The 26,528-nt window shown below is 42.0% G+C and overlaps 1 protein-coding gene across 1 annotated transcript in view; it reads left to right on the top strand.

Annotated features, from left to right (window-relative positions):
* LOC143353351 (agrin) overlaps nt 1-26,528 on the top strand; it is a 602,368-nt gene that overhangs the window by 219,590 nt on the left and 356,250 nt on the right. The window contains exon 4 of the mRNA XM_076786600.1: nt 1,234-1,266. Within this exon, the coding sequence (XP_076642715.1) occupies nt 1,234-1,266 (33 nt within the window). The remainder of the gene's footprint in view (nt 1-1,233; nt 1,267-26,528) is intronic.

Here is a 26,528-nt window from a genome sequence, read left to right as displayed (position 1 = left end):
CGAACCAAGGTTAAACTTCGTCTTGGAAACCCAGAGATTTTTAACATTTTATTCTATAATTCTGTACATCTAGACGAGAAAATGCCAAAAATCGAAGTTCCAAGGCGAGGAATTCACTGGTTTAAAAGTTATACGTGTTTAAAGATGAGCGATTGTAAGCGTTTTTGTTTTAAAGTCGGAGGACTCACTCACTCTTCTTCTTGAACAGAACAGGATGGTCTATATAAATATGAAAAATGTTGTTGATCTTGAGTCACACAACTTGACTGATGGTTTCCATGTTTTCACGCGTTATACGAGGAATTCCAGCAGTTGTGTAGTCATTCTTTATTTCAGCTGGCTTTGAAACCACTTTATTTCGCTGCCATATTTCAGTTTATACTCCTAGAATTTCTGTTTATATTTTTCGATTTTCCGACATATATTTTTATTCTATTTCTTGGATCTCTACTTACCATTTTATATTTTCTGTATACCGAGTGTACATTATTTATCCTATACACTATACAGTATCTGTATTTGTTATATCTAATTTTGAATTTTAAAGAAAATACTGTGACTATTGTAATAAACTTCTGAAATCACGAGTCCTATTTGAAGACGCTTTGTACACAAGAATAAAATTATCATCTCAATCCCACGGTATCAATAAATGTAAGAATCGAATAGAATTAAAATTTGTCTCTTGAGAGGCCATTAGAACAAAGCATGCGACGAAAACGATTGAAAATTGACAAGTTTTTCGTGACAATTGTGATAGTTACCGACACACTGTGCAAAATTCGTGGTGAAATCCTAACACGCGCTAACACGTATATCTCGCGGCGAGATAGCACGCGAGCGCAAATGCAAATGTTAAGCACCGCTTAATTAGGAGAACTATTAAGGAATCTCGTTTCTCGGCTCGCGGGGAATCGCGATCACGATAAAAATGCTTAATGTTTCGCCGGGCTTTACCGCGTTGCATAAATTACTGCCGCCTTATTAATATACTTGAGAACGTTTTCGCGTTCACATCGGATAGCTTCATTGTAGCACCGTTAATTTATATACGCCGCGGGAGAATTAATTAGTTGCGTGGAGAGTGGCGACTCATCCCGCGTGTAACGCAATACACAGTGTTGTCTAGTGTCTGGTGCATACACGGTTCACATCGATGTCGTTATTTATGTTGTATGCGATCGTTGACAACACTTGATCATGCTAAACAACGTCCGCTTTCCTATGTTTCAGGTAAGGATCCAAATTCCGCCAGTAATAACGCCGGTGAGTGTTCATCTAACAATATAACATTATCACAGCATGCGTGTTGTTGCTTCCTCAATGCAGAAATGTGACTGACCAACTCCGGTTCTATTTTCCAAATTTCTCTTTCAATTTCCATTGCATTATTTCGTTCTGATCATAACTTTTATTTCACAATTATTAACAACGCTCTATGCACACATTCAAAAATAATTCTATCTTCATTAACAGAGATTAATATCACTCGGACAATATTACTCGTTTAACTCTTTACTAATCACGTTTCTTCATTATTGCAATGCAAGAATAGTGCAAGCTTATTTATGTTTACTGCTGTTCGACAGTTCGGATCACCCGCTACTGTTCTTCAAATAATTTACGAGGATCAGATATGGCCTTCCTTCACTTTGATAATAGTTTAAAAAATTAATTATATAAAATGAATATTTTTTTTTTTAAATGTAAGGAGATGCTCCGAACTTGAGAACAATAATACATGTAATACTTTATCGACTCTACCAGCAGCATTCAGATAGATCTTGCAATTAAATAACATATTTATACGTTTGTAACAATCAATGTGAAATTGAACGAGCTTTTCCCATTCGCACTTCCTACAGCTCGGTAGGAAAAATCGATTGTGACTGATAATTGTGAGTTACACAAGATACGGACCAGCTGCCTGCTCCTGGAAATTCAGTTCGAACAGAAAATTGTAATAGGATCACAATATATCTGTGTGAAATTTTTCTGCGCCTAATCATCGTAAAATAATCGTGAGGAACGTCCGATCATCGACGTTCACTCAATAAAATCGTAATAAACTCTATTATCGTTTTGAGTGGGTCTTGAAGTCGTCGATCTATTCGAGGAGAACTGATTCGTTCGCTGGAATCAACTACTAATCGACTTGACTCGCGTTCTCGTTCCTGACGAGGAAAGTAGGCATCACGACGAAATTCCAACTATTCATCCGTTCGTTATCGCTGTCGCAATTCCAACACGACGATCCTGGAAATGAGCGGACGGAGACGGAAGAGAAATCTTCTGTTTACGAGACAGGGCCAGGCCCCGAGACGACGAGAAGAAACTGTTCAAGTCTACTGCTCTTTTTTCGTATTTCGTGGCTGCAATTTCAGGCTGACAGATCTCCCTGCGCCCGAGCATGAAAGGCACGAAAAATATATATAGTAAATATATAGTAAAAAATGTTTTGAATAATGCGAAATGGACCATACATTAAAGAGAGAATATACAGTCAAATAGATACGTCTTACACACCCAGAGTGTATTTGGAATGTTCGAAAGAATAAGGCGAAAGTTTTCAAAATTCACTTCTTTAATTTTGAAACGCTACTGAAATTATAATGAATAATCTTTCATCCGAAGGTACACTGGAGCTTTCCCAGAAAGAAAAACACGAGTTAATTTTTCAGGTTACTTTTTCCCGGGGAGAAGCGCTAAGGAGTACAAAAGCAAAAAATTTTATTACGTTTCTGTCAAGATTCGTTACAAATCTGCGAAGTTCCGAAGAAATTGGAATTGTCGGATTACCGAAGTTTGCTTGTTAGCTGGACCGGATTATCTCGGCCTATCGGCGAGGCTGTTCCGTGATTGACGCGAGAGAAATCACTGGGTTGTCTTCCAATGTTTTCGGAGTATGATATCGCCAACGGAATAAAAATATTTCGTAAAATGAAAGGTATCGGGAGGACGGTATACCGGTATCGGAGCGGCGGAACCTTTTAAACCCTAAAAACGGCGAACGCTGTGTAAGCGCATATGAAATGAGGAGTAAAAAGACGAAACGTATCGGCTATCCGGAGCATAAAATGGACCGGTTTCTTTCGGCTCGCCGACCTCTTTCCACGGGGATCCCCTAATCTTTTAGAACCGCCGCGGATGTAGCATAGCCAGCCCTCGGGCGGATACTTCAGCCCCTTTCTCGTTTCTTCGGCTAATACACGTCGAAGGGGGTCGAAGACGGTTATAGGTCGTGGTCCTGGTCCTTCCTGGAACCTGTAGGATTACCAGTGTGCAGCCTAATCAGCCAGATTGCCTGCAATTTGCCGACCTTATCTCGCTACATTCTGTGGCTCTCTTCTGTTCTTCCGCTTCCATGGACGACAGCCGTTCGCGGAGGAACTTACGCGTCCTCCTTTCTCGGCCTTCTTTCCTCACGGAATTACCAGACACGGGTTCGAAACGTTTCGGAATTTCTCTAATCCACCGGCATTGAAATCCGCTGCCGAAGCTTCTCGCGCTGCGATTTTTTAAAAGCTCGATGCAGAAATATTAGGGATACCCATAAGTAATCAATTATTTGCAAAGAATTTGTTTTGCCTTTAGTTCTGTACCGATCGTTGAACAGGAAACACGTATTCTTTTACAGTTTCCGGTAAATCAGCCTGTGTTCAAATATTCTAAAAAGTATAATTTTTTTATCACGTCCGTACCTTCCGAGGATCATATTCGTCATTGCATACTTTTTCATTTTCATGCAGGATTTAATGCAACGGTAACAACAAAGAAAATTTGCGATGTTTATGGGGATGCATTGAAGGTCAACAAGTGTCAACGTTGGTTCAGAAGGTCGGCTGCTGGTGATTATGATCTCCCTGACATGCCTCGAAGTGGACGACCAGTTGAATTTGATAACGACACCCTAAAATCGCTAGTGGAAGCTGATCCAAAATTAACTATACAAGAATTGTCGAGAAAAGCCTTAGGTCCCTAAACCAACCCCTAAATAGTAACACCTAAACCTAGCTTATCACTTAGAAAGGTGTTACTGTGCATTAGGTGGGGCTGTCGTAGCATAATTCACTTTGAGTTGTTGAAACCTGGAGAAACTACTCTGAGTTACTGCTGAGTTGTGTTGTCAGCAATTACAACGGCTGTATTCAGAACTATTGAAAAGAGGGCATCTTCAGTCCACAGAAAAGGTGTAATATTGAAAATTGACAATGCCCGGCCCCATACAGCGAAACTCACTCAGGAAAAAATCAAAGAATTGCAATGGGAAGTTTTACCGCATCCCCCGTACTCACCGGATATTGCTCCCTCTGACTATCATTTTTTCAGATCTCTGGAGCATCATTTAAGAAATAAAACATTCACTTCTGTAGAAGATGTAAGGAGGCACCTTGAGTCATATTTTGCTTGACGAACCCTGGATTTCTATAAGAGGGGGATTGAAAATTTGCAGGAAAGATGGCAAACTGTCCTTGACAATGATGGAGATTATATAATACATTAAGAAATAATACCCTGAATTTACTACAAAGTTTGTTTTAGATTTCAAAATAATTGATTACTTATGGGTCCCCCTAATAGTTACTCCTCCTCCCTTACATTAGACTGCCTCAAAAATTCCTTTCTCGAGCGTGTCCAAACAATGCGATTACCAGTTCACTAATGTTCCTTTGTTTCCTAAGCTTTTTCCTAACTACCCGCGTCGTTAGGTTTTATAAAGAAATTACTGTTAACTCTAGCGATTAAAAAACGAGGAATCAACGCATAACAATACGCTGGTAAAAGAGAACAATTCGCATCGGCAACGTCATCGTAATCGCATTCTATTTTGCGATGCGTTGGAACGCGAACGCGTCGCGCATCGAGAGCATTTATTTCATTGTAACGCATCGCCGTTGCATTTGCCAGCTATTTTGATACCGGCCGGTGCGCTATTTATTTTGGTATCCTTTTACGGAAGTCTGTTTTTCGCGTGCGCGGGAGTTCTGTTACCTTTCAATACGAATTTTCGGCTGTTCCGAAAAATTCCATTTCACGTTTTGCGCAATTGGTCCGCTCGGTATTTCATCGAGTGACTTCAACAAAGCAAGGCGTAACACCCATCGGAAAGTGAGCCGCACGGGCTCACGGGAGAATTAGGTAAATTTTAACAACAATTCGCGCCGCCCGATTGCATTTCCATTGTCCAATTACTTTGGAACTCTCTCTCTCTCTCTCTCTCGCCCCCCTCCACCACAGGTTTGTACTTGGCCGGTGAAACAGGGGATTCGACGCAGGGGCGAAATTGAACGAACCGAATCAGATTTTTTCCCTTCTCGGTCCTGGTCCTGGATCCGAGGAAGATTCCGGCGAGATTGAAGCACACTTAAATTCCTCTCCAAAAACTAACCTCCATCTCTCTCTCCCTCTCTGTCTCTCTCTCTTTCTCTTCCGAATTCTTCCCTCCGTCCTTCATTTACATGTAACGCCTGCATAAAGCGTTACTTATCTCGAGCTCAGTTTTCGTTCCGACGTCGTCGTCATCTTCATCTACCTCCTTCGCTAAGCTCCCGCTTCTTGCTATTTACTTCGAACTCCAGCTTCCGTTTTTAAGATGCCTCAGAGGAAGCTGCGAATATTAGATATCACAATCACAGAAGACTGTGCTGCACAATTTTCTTCGCAGTTACAATTAGACTGCGGATCTTCGTGCGAAATAACAATTTTCTGTGCGAGTTCCTGGGAACAGGAGACGTGTAAAAATGTATTTCTTCTCTTAATTATTTTAACCCTTCGGGGACTACGGTCGATTGCCAACTTGCCCCTGTGTTATCAACGTGTTACACGATGTTACAATATTCTTTAGACGATTTAGACTTTTCGATATTTTCGTTAGCTATCTTAATTATTTGATCATTTGCAATCAATTTTGAAATATTTGTCACAGCCAGTACAACGCACAGACATCGTTCCTGAAGGGTTTATGTGTCTACAATAATATAACCATAGTCTGATATATTTTCGATGTTTCTACTCATTCGTGTTTCAGCTACTCGTTATGAATGCATGAAATCTCCAGTCTAGTTACAATCGTTAGAATTTCTCTGGGTCTTGGAAGAAAAAGGAAGTGGACGACTAGATTGTGGATCTCTATGCAAAATAAAAATTGTACAAGACTATTGGAAGAAATAGAAGTTACATGAAAATGCATTTCCTCTTAGAATAACCTTAATAAGTTGTGAATCATACAAGAATTCTTCTAGCGTCTTCACAATTTTTAATCTGATCAGTCTGTTCCTCTTATAAATGCAAAAAATCCCCAGTCTGGTGATATCTAGTATTTATTTGCAATCACTTTAGCGTTTAATCGCGGATAACTAGGCTATCCTGCAAGTAACATTATTAAAAACACATAGACATTATATCTTATATGCTTAAGTTGGCACAGGTTCTTTTTTGGTTAAACTTTACCTCGGGAAACCAGAAATTTTTCACTTTTTTTTATGTAATCCTGTAGATTTTGGCGAGAAAATACCGGAAATTCAAGTTTTAATGTTAGAAATTCACTGGTTTAGAAGTTACGCGTGTTCAAAGTTGAGCGATTTTAAGCGTTCTTAGGTAAGGGCGCCGCCATTTTGGGTATGTACTCAGCGTCTCGCGTCGTCCAATGAGCGGAATCGCTAGACGGCAGCACAAGCACACGGTGATGTCGAGAACGTAGATTTGCAAGCGTAGTCACACGAACCTAATTTCCCTTACCTGTGAAAAACGCTGAAAATCGCAGGTCTTTATGCACGCATAACTTTTGAACTAGTGATCTCCTGGTATTAAAACTTAGGTTTTCGGCATTTTCTCGCCAAAATCTACTGGATTACATAAACACAGTTAAAGATTTCTGGTTTCCTGAAGTGAAGTTTAGCCTCCTTTTTCATTTTTTCTGTCTCAGTTACAAGTCTACATTTGGTAATATTGAAGCAATAAAAAAATATGAAACAAGAATTAAGATGTTGCTTAAAGTTCCCCGTAAACATCTTTTTATTGTCATATGTTAGGCTTTCAGAGTTGCACACTGCTGTAATACATCTTTACCGTACCATGTTTTTCGTTAGTATTCCAGAAGCGAAATTCAGCAGTTTTTCCCCGTGTAGTTGCACGAATTTAATTTCCGAAATGCCTAGTCCAATTTATTTATAATTCGCGCTGCGCGCGCGGTCCTATGCGTATTAAAAGGTTTAAAACAACCGTCTTAGTTAACACACACACACACACAGAGAGAGAGAGAGAGAGAGAGAGAGAGAGAGAGAGAGAGAGCGACGTTACGGGCGTTTCGGCTTATTATGCGAAACGTTTCCATTTCGCAGTCGCACAACTTTTATTCCGCTCTTTGCTTGAGCACACAACATTCTGAAAATGAACTCGCCTGGATTTTAATGCATTCCATCTAGCCGGCCTGTTTGTCGGAGCCCTATTCTCTCCCACTTAGAACCTTCGGTTCTTTATTCTCGTTCGTGCGTCTGTTTGTGCAATGGTAATCGAGAAACTCGGTGGATTCAACATGAAAAATTAACCGGCGCCAGACGGTGGAGGAGAGAGGGGGAGGAGGATCCTCTTCTAACAAGGTAACACGGGCGTAATAATAAAAATCGCCGGAATAATACGCACCGGTTTCTGCAACGGTGCTTCCGCGCACGATCACGCGCGCGAGAGCGTTCGTGATCGAAATGAATATTTAATCACGCGTACCGGTTATAAAATACGTAATGTCGGCTCGGATAACTTCATAAACGTTGCCGGATCAAAATTTAATAACGTATCAACGCTGAACCCGGCTTATGCTAATACACTGGAATAATATTGCAGAAAGAGAGGGAGCGACCGGTCGGTACGGGGGCGCATTATCCGCAATTAAATCGGGCGAAAGAGAAGAAAAGAAAGAAAAAAAAAACAGATAGGGGATTCGAGTTTAGCTACATCGATCCCACGATATTTCACAGATATCTCCGCCCCCGTTTTTTTTTTCCTCGTCCCCTTTCATATTCGCCGCTCCTTTATCCGAACCCTTTCCCGCGGCGGCCTACTTAAAACGAGCCGAGCCGAGCCGTCCAGCAAATAAATAGCGAGGAAAAGCCGGTCGCCGGTTCTATTTATATCCCCCCGAGGATTTGATTGGAATTAAAGTTGGCCATAATCTTCCATTAACTCGACCACATTTTTTTCACCGTTCCCGCGTTCTTGCGAGAGAACGCCGAGAGAGGGAGGGGGCGCGAGTATGGAATCCATAAGCGGAAGAGGTAATAGAATTTTGGAACGGGTAAAGAGAAAACGGGAGAGACAAACGGGGAGGGATCGTGAGAGCCGGAGAGACCGGGTACAGATAAGAGAGACGGGGAGAAGAGAGACAGAGTTAGTGGGGGGCGGCGGAGAGAGAAGGAGAGAGAGAGAGGAGACATCGTCAACGCGACCACGTCTACCGGAGGATTATCGTGGGTGACAAAGGGATTTGAAAGAGGCGGCACGGAATTGGATTCTGGGAGAAACGCGAGAGCGCTCTCGAAAGCCGCTTTGTGTTCCTCATACAATAATTATTTGCGAAATTGTCGTGAAGTTGCGAGGTATCAAGTGGCTGTTGATGACGGATATTTCTTCGAGAGCACCGATAGAAAGCATCGACCGTGCCGTATGCCATAATTACTCCAATCCGAGTGAATTAATCCCTTCCTCGTTGTCCCGTCCTCTTATATTTCCCAGCTATTCTCTCTCTCTCTCTTCGCTCTCTCGTTTTTTTCGTTGATTCTTCCCCGTCTCGTCTCCACAACCCGTTCCGGTCTCTGTCGGCGTTTCGCAGAGCGCAGCGCACGCGAAACGTATGGAAAAATGCTTGCGTGCAGCTTTCCATTTCCGCCCCCTCTTTTCGCCCGTCCTCTCTCTCTCTCTCTCTCTCTCTCTCTCTTTTTGTCGCTGGTCGCGGTTTAATTAGAAGCCGAGAAATTAAAACGAACGAACGCACGACGACGGTTGTGTGCGGCCATTGTTGTGCTCCTCTTCGCGCCGTGCCAGGACGCGAGCGACCCCTGCGTGTTCCCGGGGTTACGGGAGCAGAGGTTGGCAATTCGCAAAGAACCCCGCCGGTTTCTGCGCGACCCTCGTTTTTTTTCGGGAAATTAGTAGCTGCTCCGCTCCGACGGAATTCGGTTCTCAGCCTTTCGCGTTTCGCTACTTCAGACTGTTCCGCCGGAGCCCCTTTTTTCTCCCCGGCGAAGTTCCGCGTTTCTCTCGGCACGAATGGAAACGGTAGGACGTTATTGTTCTATCAAACGGGTGACAGGAAAATGGCTGTCTTTCGGGCAGGCGGAATGGCGACGCTGTATTTGCATGGCATACTGGCCGAATTTCGCTCGGTTTAGCTCGTTCAACAAGCTGCTCGTAGAGTTTCTTTTTATTTATTTATTTATTTATTAAGGTCCCGTCGACTACTGGGTCATCAGCGACCACGGAAGAGCTGATAAAAATATGTATAGTGTAGTGTGAGAGGCTTAATTTTCCTATGTACAGTGATTACTCGATTCATGCCAACAACACGGGTCTGACAAGGGACATATATCGGCCAGGAGGTACTATTTTCTTTTATTCACGCCGAACACCGATCACGTTTGATTGTACTTAATCAATCTAAGCATCTACTTAAGCATCTTAATCTGCATTGGATATCGGCGTGTAAGAAATCTCAATCAGCCCAATGTTTCAAAGAAAAACATGTTTGACGAAATTGTACGCGTAGGAACTGCTTTGAACACTCATACCCCTACCATTCGTCTGTGCAAACGCAGAAATTGGATCAATTGTACTTCGTACAGTAGCGTTAATGAGCCTATAGCACTAAAGAGAATAATACATAGACCGTCTTTAATCTCAAAGCTGTTTTAGGGTCAGCACAAGCTTGAAATACCACCAAGCCGGTCGCTACGGTCTATAAAACTCAGTATGGTAATTTTAGAATGACGTCTGTGGCCAGTAGTGTTCTGTCCATCTTGTAGGCTCCTCAGTACCCACACACGTAGATCATAAGTTGAACCCAAGATTATCCTCGAACCAATAACAAGAGCCAAATACGAAACCTTCAGGAGTCATTTTACAATGGTCGAGTGAAACGATTCTAAATCGTCGGTTCACTTTATCCGGTTCGTCCAACCTTGGCAGTGGTTTGCATCCCCCTTATTTCGAATGGAAATGTGCCATAAATGCTAACGTACTCCAGGCTGCTGCTATACAACTACGAACTGGTCCGAATGTCCCTAACACTAGGTCACAGCAAGATAGAAAGATGGCGCTGCTACAGAAATTTTGATATAAATTTTAGGAAAATAGGAACCCGCGATCTTAAAATTCGTCAACTAGCCACCCACGATTCAACCTTTTGCGGACCATAACATTCTCAGATGAAAAATCAATTAAAGAATTTTCCATATGAAAAATCAATTAAAGAATTTTTCATATGAAAAATCAATTAGTAAATCAATTTTGTATATAAAACAAGATTATGTACTGAAAATCTCGTTATATGAGTTGAATTAAGAACAAGGAACAGCGGTAGATGAAAATTTGATTTCTGCGAATTTTTCTAAAACCTACAAAGAGGCCCTTAGTAAGGGTTCAGGACCGAGTCCCCCAATGTTTCTTACCCTCCGCAAATGCTTTCTAATTGTCTCGAATGTCGTGAAATTACAAATTCCGCTTTCGATACGGCTGTTACCGTTCCGAGTTCGCCGCGTGTCCAACAAACAGTCGGTTTGATTTCCGCAGCAATTTCCGCGGCGAGCAGTGTATTTAAGCCCGCAGCGTTAACAATTCCTCGTGGCCACAATTTTGATCTCCGCCGGCTCGGGGGAAGATATTTTCAATTTTTCCATTCCGGCCTCGTAAACGTCACGGCGCTCCGCTGCGACTGCATCCGAGAGGTATAGAGGGAGAGAGAGAGAGAGAGAGAGAGAGACCTTCGACTCTTTGCTCGAAGTATACCGAAAATGCACGCGCGCGCGACTCGAGAATAAAATGGGAAAAAACGGCCGCGGAACGCACGCTGGCAAAATGGTAACAAGGCGCGAACGGGGCCGGAACAAATGTGACTTTCAATAAGCGGCGTCGCGCTGAAACGGACGGCGGCGCGGCGCGGCGCGGCGCGACTCGCATGTCGAAACTCGCGGCGGTTCGCGAATCCGTCCAGGGGGAAGAAAAAGTCGATGAAATAAGGGTAGGAGGATCGCGTGGATCGTACGCGTCGAGCCGGGCCGACGATGGTTGGTGCCGGGGCCGCGTGTATCGGTCGAATTATCGAGTGGTCCTCTCGCCGGTTTTATGCAGATTCGCTGGGAACGGCCGGCAGTTTCGGAATTAATGCCGGCCGGACAAATGTTTCGCGGTTTTTCTGCTGAATTATCGTACCCCCGGGCGCAACGAAACGTTCCGTCTCGCCGCGCGTGCTCGCTCGTCACGCGCGCATTTGCGGCCGCGGACAAGAGGATTCCGCAACGGCGGGATTTCGGCCGGAGAGCCATCGAATTTCCGCGGACGCCTCATCGACGACGCGAACGCTTAGCGCGAACCGGAATCGCACGGTCGCACTCGCGTCCCGGACTCTCGCGATAACAGCACGCGAAGCGAACCAGAACCGTTTCCACGTCTTCGGGAGCGATTATTTCATTAGGGGTACCTATAAGTAATCAATTATTGCAAAAAATTTGTTTTGCCTTCGGTTCTATACCGATCGTTGAAGAGGAACAATGCTCTATGGAGCATTATTGAAGAAGTAAAATATTCACTTCTGTAGAAGATGTAAGGAGGCACCTTGAGTCATATTTTGCTTGACGAACCCTGGATTTCTATAAGAGGGGGATTGAAAATTTGCAGGAAAGATAGCAAACTGTCCTTGATAATCGTGGAGATTATATAATACATTAAGAAATAAAACCCTGAATTTATTACAAAGTTTGTTTTAGATTTCAAAATAATTGATTACTTATGGGTCCCCTTAATACAATTATTAAGCGCGTTTGAACGGCCTTCTGGCTATCAATCTATCTTTATGCAAAACATTCGGTCGTTCAGAAAATTCCGCGGATCTTTTGTCGAAAAGAATTTTTCCAGCTTGCCGAATTTTAATTTCCTTCAGTTCTAATCGGTCACAGTCAATTTGGAAATTCACGACACGAAAACTGCGCGACGATTGAAGCCGGGTATTAGAACTCGGACCATTTCGCGAGCTGTAAATGGTACCTCGGTTTTTCCTCCAACGGGAAATTCGTTTTTGAGGTTTCGGCCACGTTTTGGCTGTTTGGCAGCATTGTGCAACGGCGGTGTGTCGCGGCGGATGATCCGGGAATCACGCGAAGGAATAGAAAACTGATGTCGGTGGTCCAGATGGATGTTGCGGTAATTCCAGACGCGTTGCAACCACGGAGCGCCGAGTATTACGGGCCGGGTATGTGTACGGTGTCCTCCTTGTCGTCTTCGTCGTTTCGCTGTGAACGCGAAACTCGGAACTGTTTCTGCGAGCAACTGCGGAGGAGAAGGGCCGACAGCCGTGGGTACAGATTACGAGAAAGAGGGGCGGAAAACAAGATATCAGTCGAGAGTTCGAGTTAACGGCTGCAGAGAAAGGGAGAATTAGGGATCAAGAGAGAGAGAGGGGTAGAGAGAGAGATAGAGAGAGGGAGAGAGAGAGCTGAACGGGGACGGATAAAGCAACCCGGAGAGAGTACGTGTGTTTCTGTATGCAGAAACGAGAGAGGGAGGATAAGAGAGGAGGATAGAGCAAGACAGAAAGGCAAAGGTAGATAGGGAACGAGAACTTCGAAGATAGTATACTCCAAACCTGATTGTCGGCAACGGATTGAATTAAACGTCCGTAGAAAGAGGATGCCCGGGTAGGAGTGGCGAAATTAATTCGATTTCGAGCGATTAGCACGAATTAAGTCCCATCTCCCCTCATGAGTTCGTCGATTAATCGCGAAAGTACGAACACCGCTCTCCCGGCGCGGCGGCGGCGTGTTTTTCTAGAATTATTTCGGACAGTCTAAAGTAATTAAACGCGTGCTGTTCGGAATGCGAAAGTCGTGAAACCGACAGGAAATTTCGAACGGTTTATATGAAATCTCTAGCCGTAATATTTTAATTGACGTTTCCGCGGGTTAATTTAGTATCCCGAGGAGAAGAGGAAAAGGGGAACTGTCTCGGCGAAATCTTCATTAGCAGAAGGCACTCGCTCGCGAGAGAGAGGTTCAAGTCATTCACGATGTCAGTATCCTATATATATGCCAATAAGGGCAGGCTCTCATTTAGTAGAGTGTCATTTGGGACATTCATTCGAAACATTCTCAGTATCGATACTGGACGCTTTCGAGATCAATACAGCTTGGATCACGATACTCGAATCCAGTGAGTCAGCGCAAATCAGGACACTTCAGCTGAGAATCAGAATTCAGTGCACAGTCCTGTCACAGACGCATACAGTCTGCTCCGCCATTCAATCTGTATACCGGAAATGATTAGGTATCATTTGACCCTGTCCACGTTGGACACTTGCTTCGCGCTAAAGTGACAATGGTCGCCTGTAAACGTTTGATATTCGTTAACAGCGTCGGCCGAGCTCACTGCTAAAATTTGATCACGCCGACCTGCATTTGATTATAACTCATCATGTGCCAATTTGAGAAAATATGCTATGGCCCTATTCGCGATAAAGCATGGATTCGCGTGAAACCGGCCCGGTAACCAGTTAAAGGATTAAAGTAGTTATTCGTACAGGTCAATCAAGCGGATTCGATTGTCCTACAATTCAACTACCATCGATTCGGATGCAGAGTTATTATTATCACTGGAATTACCAGGCAAGCGAACATTATGTTCGAAGCTGCAAAGTCGATTGGAAGCTCTGTAAACGTTCCCTCGTAATTTCTACCAGAAAGTACTATTAATTTTATTAACTCTTGTCTTCAATATTTCTTGTATATTCTTGTTAACGAATATACAAGACAAATTAATTATACAGCGTACAAGAAGTCTCGTGGGAAAGGGCAAAGGGCAAAGGGGGCACTCTCTCGCTTCACCTATCCCCACCTGTGACGCTCCAGTAGGCCAATGCTTGACATCACACGCTGTATAGTATGTGCAACCGCTTTAGCCAATAGAGCAGCTAGAGGCGTGCCCCTTCCACTCTGACCAATCAGCCCCGCATTCCTTTCACGAGACTTCTTCTGCGGCACGCACAGTAGTTTCTACTCTCCAAAATAATCCCCACCACTTTCTATACATTTACTCCATTTTACAAGTGGTTCGTGAATCTTCGGATATGGTGGTTAAAAAATTTTAATTCGAAATTATAAATGAACTATGAGATCGACGAATTATCTACAACTAATATACAAATTTCACTTGTAACATAAAAATATGCGCTGAAACTATGAAGTCTTATGATGTCATTGAATTCAATTGAATAGTACAATAGTAATTCTAGTTTCTTGGATGAACATGAATTAAATGTACATTTATCGTAGCTTAAAAATACTATAATAAACTATCAAGTTTAACGAGTACGTTATTGAGGGTCCTAGAAAATTTTGGGCACTTCCGGTTAAGGGTTGATTCGCGCTCCCGCTGTTCGATTGTGAATTTTGCAATATTTTAATTGGATGATTCTTGGAGTACCGGCATTGTACGCCTCGTCGTACGATATCATGAGTCCGGAAGGAGCGCAGAACCATTTCCCGATCGGACTCGACAATACTGTTTCACCGAACCCCGATGCCAGTCCTCGTGTACACGCGGAATCACTGCGGGAACAAGCGACTATCGTACGGCAAGATTTTTCCGGGATAACATCTCGTGACAGAAAGATAACATTCTCCCGGAACACGTTCCTCTACGTGACACACGCGTGCACGAGCGCTGGATATATCTATTTATACGCGGGGCGGGGGACATGCGAGGCGAAGCTCGGAAATATTGTTTCGCCGACGACACCGAAATGCGAAATGTTCTGAAGTGTAGGATGTTGGTTAACAACGACGATCGGGGGTCGAGAAAACTGAACTTTCTCGATTCAGTGCGGAACAGAATTTTGTGACTACTGTGGAACCTCGTGTAACGCGACAGAAAAAATTCGACAACCCTTAAGTGAACTTAGATTTATGCTGGAACCCACTTAGATTTATGCTGGTAATTATTTATCGTGTAATTATTAATCGCATAATTATTTGTGGATTTAAAGGAAATTGTACTATCTCGCTACGTGTGTATTTACCATCTCGATGGAGATGACCTGTTAAATATTAATATAATGTCGAGTATAATCTAATCGCTGCATTTTAAGAAAAAATAAAAGAATCTCGGGATTAATTCAAAGAATATTTATTTTGCGTACAAAACCCGCAGTCTTTTGATAACAACAAGGAATAAAGTAAGAACGAAGTCAGCATTGTACAATGGAAACTTGAGATTGTGTTACACAAAATTCGATCACGAAAATTACTGATCCGCAGGGTGCATCCAATTTCACTACATTACGAGAATGGTGACAAGCACGAAAGACGATTTCGAACAGTAATCCAATTAGAATTCGAGCTTTTCAATTTGAAACTAATCCGGAAGTTTAAATTTATTTCGAATCAGTACTATGTTTTTTAATTAGTATTACTCTCGCCGCGTTGCAACCTCGGAGAAGATAATCCGAAGACTTTCGGTGTTATCTTCTGGTTTTGCACGGCTCGCTTTTGTTGAGGTACAGTAGAACCTTCCATATCCGAATTAATAGGGGGACAAAAGTGTTCGGATAACGCAATTACTTCTCTAATAAAAAATTTCATTTATTTAAATCAAAATCCAGACTTTATAATTAGAATAGTATTTAATGATTCAGCTGCCTCGAATGGCTGCGCCCTTACCGCGCGTGTTCAACTTTAAACACGCATAACTTTTGAACCAGTGAATTCCTAACGTTAAAATTCAGATTTTTGGCATTTTCTCGACAAAATCTACACCATTGCATAAAAAACGGTTGAAAATCTTTAGTTCTCCGAGGTGAAGTTCAGCCCATATGTTGTTTAAATACCTACTTTGTCACACGATAGTGCTCGGGACGTAGCCGTTAAAATATTTTATGAAAGGTTAACGACGCTGGCGGAGCGAACAACGGCCATTAAAAAATTATTCGTCCCCCGGATCATGCATCTGCGGCAAACAAGTTGCCGGCTTAACAAACCGAATGTTATTTATTCCGAAAATCGGGTTATTGCCACGACATGAGATTTACGTGAACTATCGCGCGGCAAAAACGCAGGGCGGGCGTGTGCTCGAAAATCGAATGGAAATTCTTTTTTCCCCTCATTTCCATCCTGTTTGGATAAGGAAGGATCAATGGAAATAAAAAAAATGAAAATATATAAAATGTACACGGTTTCATTTGGAACGGCCTGGAGAAGAGAGAGATGGAGAAAATAACATAAGCGATACGTGGCGTGTAACGTAATATACCGATTCCATTTCGGAGCTGCACTCGGAACAATAAAAAATACAAATTACCCCCGGGAGAAGATTAATAGAGATCCGTATCTCGTGTAACCCACTTTTTGAATATCCGTTACGATGAAAAACACTCGCGAAACGTAACAACGGGCTTCTTCGAGAATTATTGGAAGCTTTTAATTAAACTAACGAATTGACGGTGAAAAAGAGGTAATTGAAACACCAAATTTCTTCGTTTCGTCGGTATAAACTTCTTCGGGGCGGTTTTAATTAAACAAGCAAAAGAACGTTTGGAAAATTGAAACTGGAATTCAAATCGCTTTTTCGCGCAGTAAATAATTTTCTACGTGAAACGTTAAAACAAACTTCTACCTTTTCTAAATCTAAAAATTAAATAGATTGACATAAATCGTAGGAGAAAGATACATCTTTCTGTGCGTATTTTATTGATAAAATATCCGAGGACATCTTGACCATTTTTATGGCATAATAATATTTAATCTTAATTTTCTACAATATAATTATTTGTAACCACATTCTATATCCTAACGTTCGACGGAAAATTAGTTTTCAGATTTTTATTAATGGTTCACTGTATGTATTAAATAATTCAGGTGGCAGCAAACATTTTTTTGTCACGATTAAAATACTGTGAAAGCCACTGCTCTAAATGACCTTCTGCTGAACGTATTGATTCATGAAAAGGGAGAAAGAATTATTTGTTGTTGGAGTGATTTTATTTGATATTGAAATTATGAATTTCGGTGATGCTCTCCCACATAGTGCAGACTCATTGAAACGCATGGACCACGTTGAAATGGGTAAAATAGAAGGACAAAAATGACGGTAGCATTGAGAAAACCGTATATATTTCTTTCGCCGAACCAGCACCCAGAATCCACCCCTAAAATAATATCCCACACGTTACGATACACCCAGCGATATCGGAATCGTATAAAATTCTTCCCGGGGCCGTTCTCAAATCAGCGGAACGTAGAAATCGTGGAAAGGGGGCGTGGCCCGGTGGCGATTTTCACGATTTTTCGCTGACGGTTGAGAAACTGCCCGGTCGTTTTTGCCTGGTTTATTTAAGGCGAAACTAGCGGGTTATGTGGTGGCCGGCGCGCCTTGTAATTCTTCAAACGAGCAAAAGAAACCGTCCGGCGAGTCGATAGACCGCGGAAAGTTATCGGGGATATCTTGGCTGGATTTAGGACTCCATAAGTCGAGAATCCGTGTGTGTTCCCGGTAACCAGATACCTATCTGCTCCCGCACTCTCTCCCTTATATCTGTCGCGAGGGCCAATCTCGATCCCGCGACTTTCGTCGCCCTGAAATAGATACGTAATACCGAAGGATCCTGCTAGCGATGGGTTCGAACCGCATGCGTGCGAACAAACGCAGAAATATCGCGCCAGGATCGTGCAATCTGCTCCTCAAGATTCAAGAACTTACAGTGGGTAATCAAATTGTTATTCCTAATAACTGGACTGCGGATCTTTCTGCAAAATACTAATTTTCTACCTGAATTGCAACAGACTGGAGTGAAATAGAAATTTATTTTCTTTCTTCATATGTTTAATAGGTTGCGAATACTGCAACAGTATTTCAAAATTTTTCTAATGTTTTTACTGTTTTAAAATACGCCTACTCATTTTTTTCATAAAATCCGCAGCCTACTAATAACTTATCAGGTAACACTGGAGCACGGATAATATTTTAATCTCGCAAGAAATTATTATTTGTCACATCATTCTACTTTAGACAATTTTTCCCTGAAGATGTTAACATTTTTGTTTTTTTTTTTTAGAAGTTAGGACTATTCGTTTACAACGAGGAAAGAGAATTTTTTAAAAATTGCAATTGGTGGGAATTGTGGAGGAAATAGTAGAGGTTGCTTTGTACAACTTGTGTATGTTGACTTGTATATAAAATATCAAAAATGTATAATAATCTGTGTCAATTATATATGTACGTTTTAAAATTTTCATCATCGACAAATAGCAAACTAATTGTTCCAACTTTTCACAAAAATTGAAGTCGTTTTATTCACTTTCAAGAATTGTATTCTCTGTTAATGGATAATCGCATATTTTCATGGACGCAGTATATTGCTTCACAATAATAACAAAATTGCATTCGTCCAGATTTCGTGCATTCTTTATTATAATATTTACTTCGATAGAGATCCAATTCGTTCTGATTTAGCGTGCCTCTGGCTATGGTCTGTATTAAAATACATATAGTATTGAAAATTGTGAAGCGGTCAAACTGGCTGGTGATACAGAGAACCTGGTCGCAGATATAAACATTCACTTCAGCTATAGGGATAGAAAGCGATCATACTCGATTAATTTATTTTTATATAAGACAGTGACTCTGAATGTTAGTAGGCTATACTACTGGATCTCGTTCGTAATATCATTTCACTTCTTTCTAGCATATGTGTATTAGACCACAGTCAATCACAGAAGTGCACACCTCTCAAACCAATGTTTTCGAAAATCATATTACAACTGCATAAAATAAAAGTTAACCGAATCTCGTTCAATTAATTCCACGATCTTCGATTGCAATTAACTTCTTGTGATTCTAAATTTTTAGAATCAGAACATACTTAAAAAGAAAATGATCAGGAATCGTTCTAACATTGAAAGAAAGAAATCATTATTTTCACAAATTGTATCAGACCAAAATAATTAAACTAAGTGGTGATAGCAATATTTTTGTCCACTAATATAACCCAATTTTATTGATGAAACATTTAGTTTTAGCACACGCCACATAATATTAGACAATCTGAATAATGTTTAGAAAATAATAAATTATAGTGAGAAAGGTTTTTGTGCACAGGTCTTTGAAAATCGGGCAGAAAATTTTTGGGAATCGTCTGATAAACGAATTTTTGCTTTCGGAAGCGGAGTGAAATTTCGTCGATTCTCAACATCGTGTTTGTCCGTGATATTCGCTCCTGATTTGCCACTAGATAACGTCCGCGTAATTTATTCCCACCCACCCCCACTCAGCCCTCTGCCTAACCGGAGGATAGGGGTTGATCGCACGCAATCCTGCGGACCCCGAAATTAATTGAAACAAGGCATGTTAGTCTGGTAGATTTGAATCGGTCACCTTGTAAAAACGTCGATTCGAACGGTGATATACGCTATCGTGTTACCATGTCGTGGCTCACCGAGTTTCTTGCATTCCGCGGGGCGGGGTCGCAGTGAAATAGGAAACGTTTAGCCAGACCCTTCAGGAGTGTTATCGGGGATTGCGGCGGCACGAGAGGTACCTGCGAGTTATGAGGAATTAAGTCGCTTTGTTGCGGGGATCGTGGCTGGTTTTCTGTTTCTAGATGCGGAGATGTGCTCGCTTTTGTGATTGACCAAAGTGATCGCGGGAATGTTCTGCGCAATAAATATATTTATGAAAATACGGCTCGGAAATCTGCGATCTACCATTAATATTTGATTTTATCAAGCTTTATGTACATGTACGCGACGAGTCGTGAAAATCCCTGCGAACTACTTGCTCTGAAACCATTCTAAACTCTTCATTCAAACTCTTCAATTACGTAGGTGTGCGACACATACAAGTTAAAATTAATTTGATGAGACAGGATAGCTCCTCTTCGTATTTCTCAAACCAGGAAGATGTAATAATATTAATACAATGCTATACTTTATTTCAGCCTCGCGACCAAGAAATTGGTCACGCTTTATATAAACATAACCAGTACAATTCTATCTCAACCTTTCACTATTTCCATTCCCTCACTCACCACTCTCATTCCCATGCTGTGTTTCCTATATCCATCTAATGTCTAAATATCATTTCTATAATATCGGCTCCGCTCATCAAAATCGCACATTTTTACACACGCATAACTTTTGAGCTAGAGATCTCCTAGGATTAGAACTTGGATTTTCGGCATTTTCCCGGAAAAATCAACAGGATTAGATTAAAAAAAGTTAAAAATTACTGGTTTCCCGAGGAAAAGTTTAGCCGAATAATGGATCGCAACGTAAAATACTGGTGCAAGTATTAAGTTGTTTTCAAGCAGATCACGTCAAGATACTTGATTAAATTCCCAATATAACTGTTGTTCGTACAGACACGCTATTTTAGAAACGTACGCGGTAACAAAAATTTGTTTAGCGAAACTAGCGAAGTAGATTAATAGATCGAAGCGTCCATGCCCGAAAAGTCGTTCCCTCAACTGGAAAACGCGCTGCGTGCGCGATCCACCGCGGCGAAAAGTTTAATGGATATTAATCTGTTGCGCTCGAAACGAACAACGCCGATAAAAACACGATAATCGTCGTTAGCCGACTTGTCCGGTTAAAATCTGCGATATTCGTTGTGCGGCGCAAACAATCTTCGGCCGGGCGGTCACGGGAAACGCCGTGAATCAACAAGAACGGAACATCAGAACATCAACAAGAAAGTTTTTCGACGAAGGGAGTGGTGGAGAGAAAAAAAAAGGGGGAATTCGCGTTACACCGCGTTCAGCGTGGATATTACGTATCGGTAACAGTTTCCAGCGATGTTTTCCCGGAGGGGGCAAAAAACTACGTCGCAGTTTTCCCAGTCAGTTTTTCTCGCAGAATGAATTTTCCCGGGAACGCGTTGGCGTTACGCCGGCGAAAACGGTAACGGATCGTTACGCGAGGGGAAGGGCGGCGAAGATTAAATGTCTACTCGATCCACAAACAAATATCTGGAACAGTTTACAGCGGGGCTGGGTTGGAACGTCAAAACGACCGGGGCTGGGGGGAGGGGGTACGTCCGACAGCATTCAGCCCCGGGGTTACGTGATATTCACCGGTTTACCATCCCACTGTCCCCGCAATCCATTTTCAATTCCGATTTCGTTTCAACCTGGAATTCCCGATGATTTCTCCGAGACACGTAACTTTTTTCAAAGTTCAACTCTGTCGGCGAGAAAGACAGAAAGAGTGAGAGAGAGAGAGAGAGAGAGAGAGAGAGAGAGAGAGAGAGAGAGAGAAAGAAAGAGAAAGAGGGGGGGGCAGGGGCACGGAGAAAGTATAATTCGGAATTGTGGTTTGTGTTTTCGAGAAACTGTTGGTCAAAGCGATGAAACAATAAAGAAATAATTTTTCACTAAAATTACGTTTGCACAAAGTTTTCGAGTTTTGGGGGTCATTTTAAGGTCATATACACTGTTGAATTCGTCTCGACGTCAGCAACAATCCTATGATGTCCAAAACATACGATGCGATTTATCAAAGTCAAGGTGACCTTTACTTTTGTACGTAAAAAGCCGTTTTTTCAAATTTAAGAATATGCGAACATGTAGCTCACCAAGTACTGATAAACTTTTGGAAATGCCTAAAAAATTGTGACAAAACTTAACGGGTAGAACCTGTATAGTTTCTTTTTCTAATTGACATGAATAGTGCACCGGGTAACCGTGGTCGAACCGAGGAATGGCTCGAGTTTACACAGGTACATATATCGGCTAGAAGATACTATTCTTTGACACACTGTATACTCTACACCGTATACTCCGCGGTAGTGGGGATAATTCCGCGACGTTTAACATCGAGGCCTTGGCGACATATATAGAGAAATCACTGTAGCTCTCTAGGGACTCTTTCCGCCCCATTCCGTGCAACTACCGAGGTTCTACTGTATCTCGAAAAGTGGATTTAAGCCAGAGGACCGAGAAGGTAATCTGATTGGTCACCTTTAACGCTTTGTCCGTTTCGTTTGCTCGTTTTCATCGCGATCTCGAGAAGCCAATCAACGTAGCCCTTCTCCCTCTTGCTCCGTCAGCTCGGAGCCCTTTTCGCCTCCGTTCTCCCTCGTGTTCGGTGTCCCCGGACGTGCCCCGGAGTCACGTTAGATTCGAGGGAGCCCGGTGTGCGCCGGATAAGAATCGCGCGAGTCGACAAAAAAAGGGGTCGTTCGTTGGCATTGAAAACTCGCTGTTTCCGTGCCCGCCGGAGAAATCGAGCTCTCCTCCGACCCGGAAACGCTCCGATGACGCTTCCGTCGCTATCGCGCTCGGATAGCGGTCGCTTCGGAGCAGTCGCGCGCGCGTTGCACACGGAATTGAACGGTTCGGACAGTTCCCTAGGTATGTTACAGGTAGTATACAAACAGCGTTTGCGATGGTACAGTCGGGAACGAAAAGGTCGGGCACTCTATGTTTCTCGGTGTTTCATGTGGCGAAAAATAATATTTATTTACGCAACAAAATTTTTATACGGACGGGTAAAGCGAAGTGTATATACAACAAATGTCGTTCAGGTTCTCGATTAAATAAAAATTAACAAATCAATAGGGCGTCGTATCTTTTTGTTCCTGACTGTAACCTTCAGCCCGGGGCGACGATCGCCGCCTGGAGCTGTTCTCCGAGCGGAGCAAACTCGAAGAATCGGGCTCGGGCGAACCGCGATCCGCAAATATTGAAAATGCAGAGACCGCGCGGTCTTAAGTCTCGGTTGCACTGTTTGGCCGGAGCTATTGCTATTGTTGCTCATCCGGGATGCGCAACCAGCGTGCAGTTCGGTTGGAATTTAAGTACAGTGAGTTCTCGATATATGTCAACAACGCGGGTATTGTCAGTGTCGTGTATCGCCAAGGAGACATACCCGTGTTATGTTTACACTTCTCGAGACCTCTCGAGCTTCGTGGCCACTTACGAAGTATACCCCGCGGTAGTGGGGATAATTCCGCGACGTTTATCATCCAGGTCTTGGCGACATATATAGAGAAGTCACTGTAGCCTGAATTTCGTGTGTACTTTCATAGGCAAGTCTATGGGACGATTCTTATAACACTGTCTGCATATTTATAAATGTATAAATTTATAGTGTAACGTATGAATACTATATCTTTGGATTCCTACAAATTGCAGTGGTTTAGGGGTGGTCTTTACGATACAATGATTCCCATATTTGATATTTTCCATTATAACGTGTACTACTTTTTGCATTGTTATATTCTGGGTTATCATTCTTGTAAATATAGGGCGATTCACGTAATTGTCACAGACGGTATCTTTTTTTCTGTTAAATTTAGGAAAAGTATTATATGCGTTTACAAAAAAAAAAGAATTATCGTGCTAGCCTGCATCCAACCATTCATCTTTTTCCTCCAACAATTTGTTCTGATGTTGAACAAAAGAATATATCGCCTGTTGCAGTTACGCGAATCACCGTGTATGTAAATATTGTAAATCATTGTACCTCTGGAACGACTCTATCAACAAAATTTTCGCAGCTGATCTCTACTTCGTTGACGAATAATTACTAACAATAATTGTGTAATGTATAAAAATTCGTGAGTTCAGTTTAAGCTGATTCACAGGACAATACAAAGTTCCAGAAAGATGTATTATTCAATTTATTAAAAGAAGCTGTCGAAATGTATGTCTGAAATAGAACGGGGAAGATAGTTTCTCGTGCTTTGGAAAGCAGTTCGCAATTTTCGTGGAGCGTCGGAATTAGGATACCATGTAGGTAAAAAGTGGAATTACCTAGGGTAAGGGCCGTGTCGTGTTTAATTAACCCTTGGTCTTGATCGATCCCCATCGATCCGCCGTTTTAAGTGCAGTCGTTTGATGTGTTCATTAAGGTCGATGCGGCATTACCTCTTTCGGGAATATCGACCCCCCCCCCCCTTCCCGGTTTAACGAGCTCGAGAACACGCGCACCTATGACGTGTCAACCTCCCTTTATCTGCTTGCTTCAGGCCAGGTCGACGATGCTCGATGTGATGGCTACATGTGTACCACCCCTTGTAACGCCCGGTTTGAATTAAAGCGGCTGCGTTTATGCGGATTACGACTTATTCCTTAACGTTGCTACGAGTTTACTGCACACGAAACTAACCGTGGCGCAGACAGATAAGATCCACGCGGCAAGAAACTACGTTTCACTTTGGAAAGTTATCCAGGTAAAAGAATTTCGATTTTCTCTATTCGCATATTCTTTGAAAATTAAAAATCTAGTCCGGACAGAAACTTTTTGCTAATTTCTGTAATACTCGGATACATTGTGAACGTTTCAAACTGGAATTACTTTTACTTTTATCTTAATACTGTGTCGTGTAATATTTAAATTACTAACCAAGATTGTAAATGGACTATTTGAAATGCACTGCATGAGGAAGTTATATTTATTATAGTTATATGTTATATATTATATTATGCATAGATCGTTATATATTAGTTATATATAATAGCATATAGTTATATATTATATTTAATATAGTTACGTTTATTAGTTATATTTATATTATCATGGCAGTCATGGAAAGTGGTATACTGCCGGGGAAAATAGAATAATTTCGATAATAATAAAAATTATTCCACGAAACTTACACTGCGTTATCTTGATACATAGCCATGTACACGAAATTTTGAAATACTTGATCTACGATAATCCAATCTTTTTTTATCTCACAAATTGTTTAAAATTTAAAACACCCCCTTAACCCTTTGCACACGAAGCTATCTTGACTCCAGAATTCGAACGTCTCATCTACTCTAGAATATGTTTATTCTGATTTTGCTTATACAAAATCGAGCGTATTCACTAGTGACATAATTAATGGTTCAGCAATTTATTAAACGAAAAGACGTTTATTACAATATTTCTTCAAAATTCAAGTACACGTGGGCGTGCAATAAATAGAAATCTTTTTGTCCTTTCTGTGAAATTATCAAGGACAAAGAAACTTCAATCAGTGTAGCTGCGAAGAAAATTGTACGGCAACGGGTTACATAAAAATAGTTTAATTTTATTCGTGTTTCTAATTGGCATTAGACATCTCTGGCTAAAAGAGAAACGAGATTAGAATAATGTATGAGTACAATAACATACACGTGTTTTAAGGAAGTCGATCAGTCTCGCGAGTCGCCAGTGACCCAGCTATCGGTTTCCGCTGTCAGCCATTCGAGGATCAACGTCGTTCCGCAGCGGAAACAAAATGGCCTCTCTCTCTCTCTCTGCCTCTTTGTCTCTCTCTCTCACTCTCGTCTGGTAGCTCTCCCGATGAGATTAATTTTTCCGCTTCAGACACACGCATCGCGTTCCTCGCTCCCGCCGGTTCACGTTTCGGATTCAAGCTTCCGCGCTCACAGGGATTACGCTTCACACATGAGAGACGATGGTCGTCGCGGTGCCCGGCGACGGACGCCCCAGAAATTCGCGTGTCGAAAGCGACGACACACGCCGGCACGTGATTTCCGGAAGTTATCGGTTTTCGATCGTGCATAATGAACGGCTCAGCTCTGTAACGGCCTAGCTCCGTCGAATACCAGATATCCTGAATATTCCGTGTGAAGGATATAGGATTTCCGCTCGGGATTATAGATCGTTACTCGTTCTTCGCAGCAAGAAAACGCTTTTGCGCTCGGCGCGCATCCTATTCAAGACGAATTGTCAGTTCCCACCATATTTCATTATTACTTGCTTCTCGGGACATCTCTCAAATACGACATGCCGAGTTTAACGAAATTTATGTAGGGTAATAATAATGGTCACCAGGTGCACACGTGAGCGAGTGCGATCGTGATATTTGAGGGAAAAATTTGGAATCAAAGGAAAAAGCAGAATTCAGTTTTACAGTGTAGAATATAAATATATTAGGTATAGTAAAGGCCACGAAAAGTTGCAAGTATATAAATGAATTTATTTCTATTAAAATTTTATTGGACTTTTCTTGTTTAATGTTTCTTATTAAATGTTAACGTTATGTCAGGTTACTGAATTTTTATTCACTGTATTAGGCGTCTTAAATTCAGTTCAAATTTCTATTTTATTATAGAAGGTGTTTCTGATTGGGTGGTAAAGTTTGAAAGGGGTTGATTCTGTGGAAAGAAGTGAATCGAAAAGGTAGAAGAAAATTTGTTCCAGCAAGACTTCGTTTCCCAGAAAATCGGCTTCGAAAATTCACCAGGCTCTCATGCATTAGTATTTGCAAGAAGTAGAATCGGCGCGCCATGATCAGACGCTCTAGCCGATTTGTATTCAGTGGCACGCGTGCTTGATGAATCGCCG

Source organism: Halictus rubicundus, chromosome 4 (assembly GCF_050948215.1).
Source record: "Halictus rubicundus isolate RS-2024b chromosome 4, iyHalRubi1_principal, whole genome shotgun sequence".
NCBI lineage: Eukaryota > Metazoa > Arthropoda > Insecta > Hymenoptera > Halictidae > Halictus > Halictus rubicundus.
This window is presented reverse-complemented; position numbering and strand designations above follow the sequence as displayed.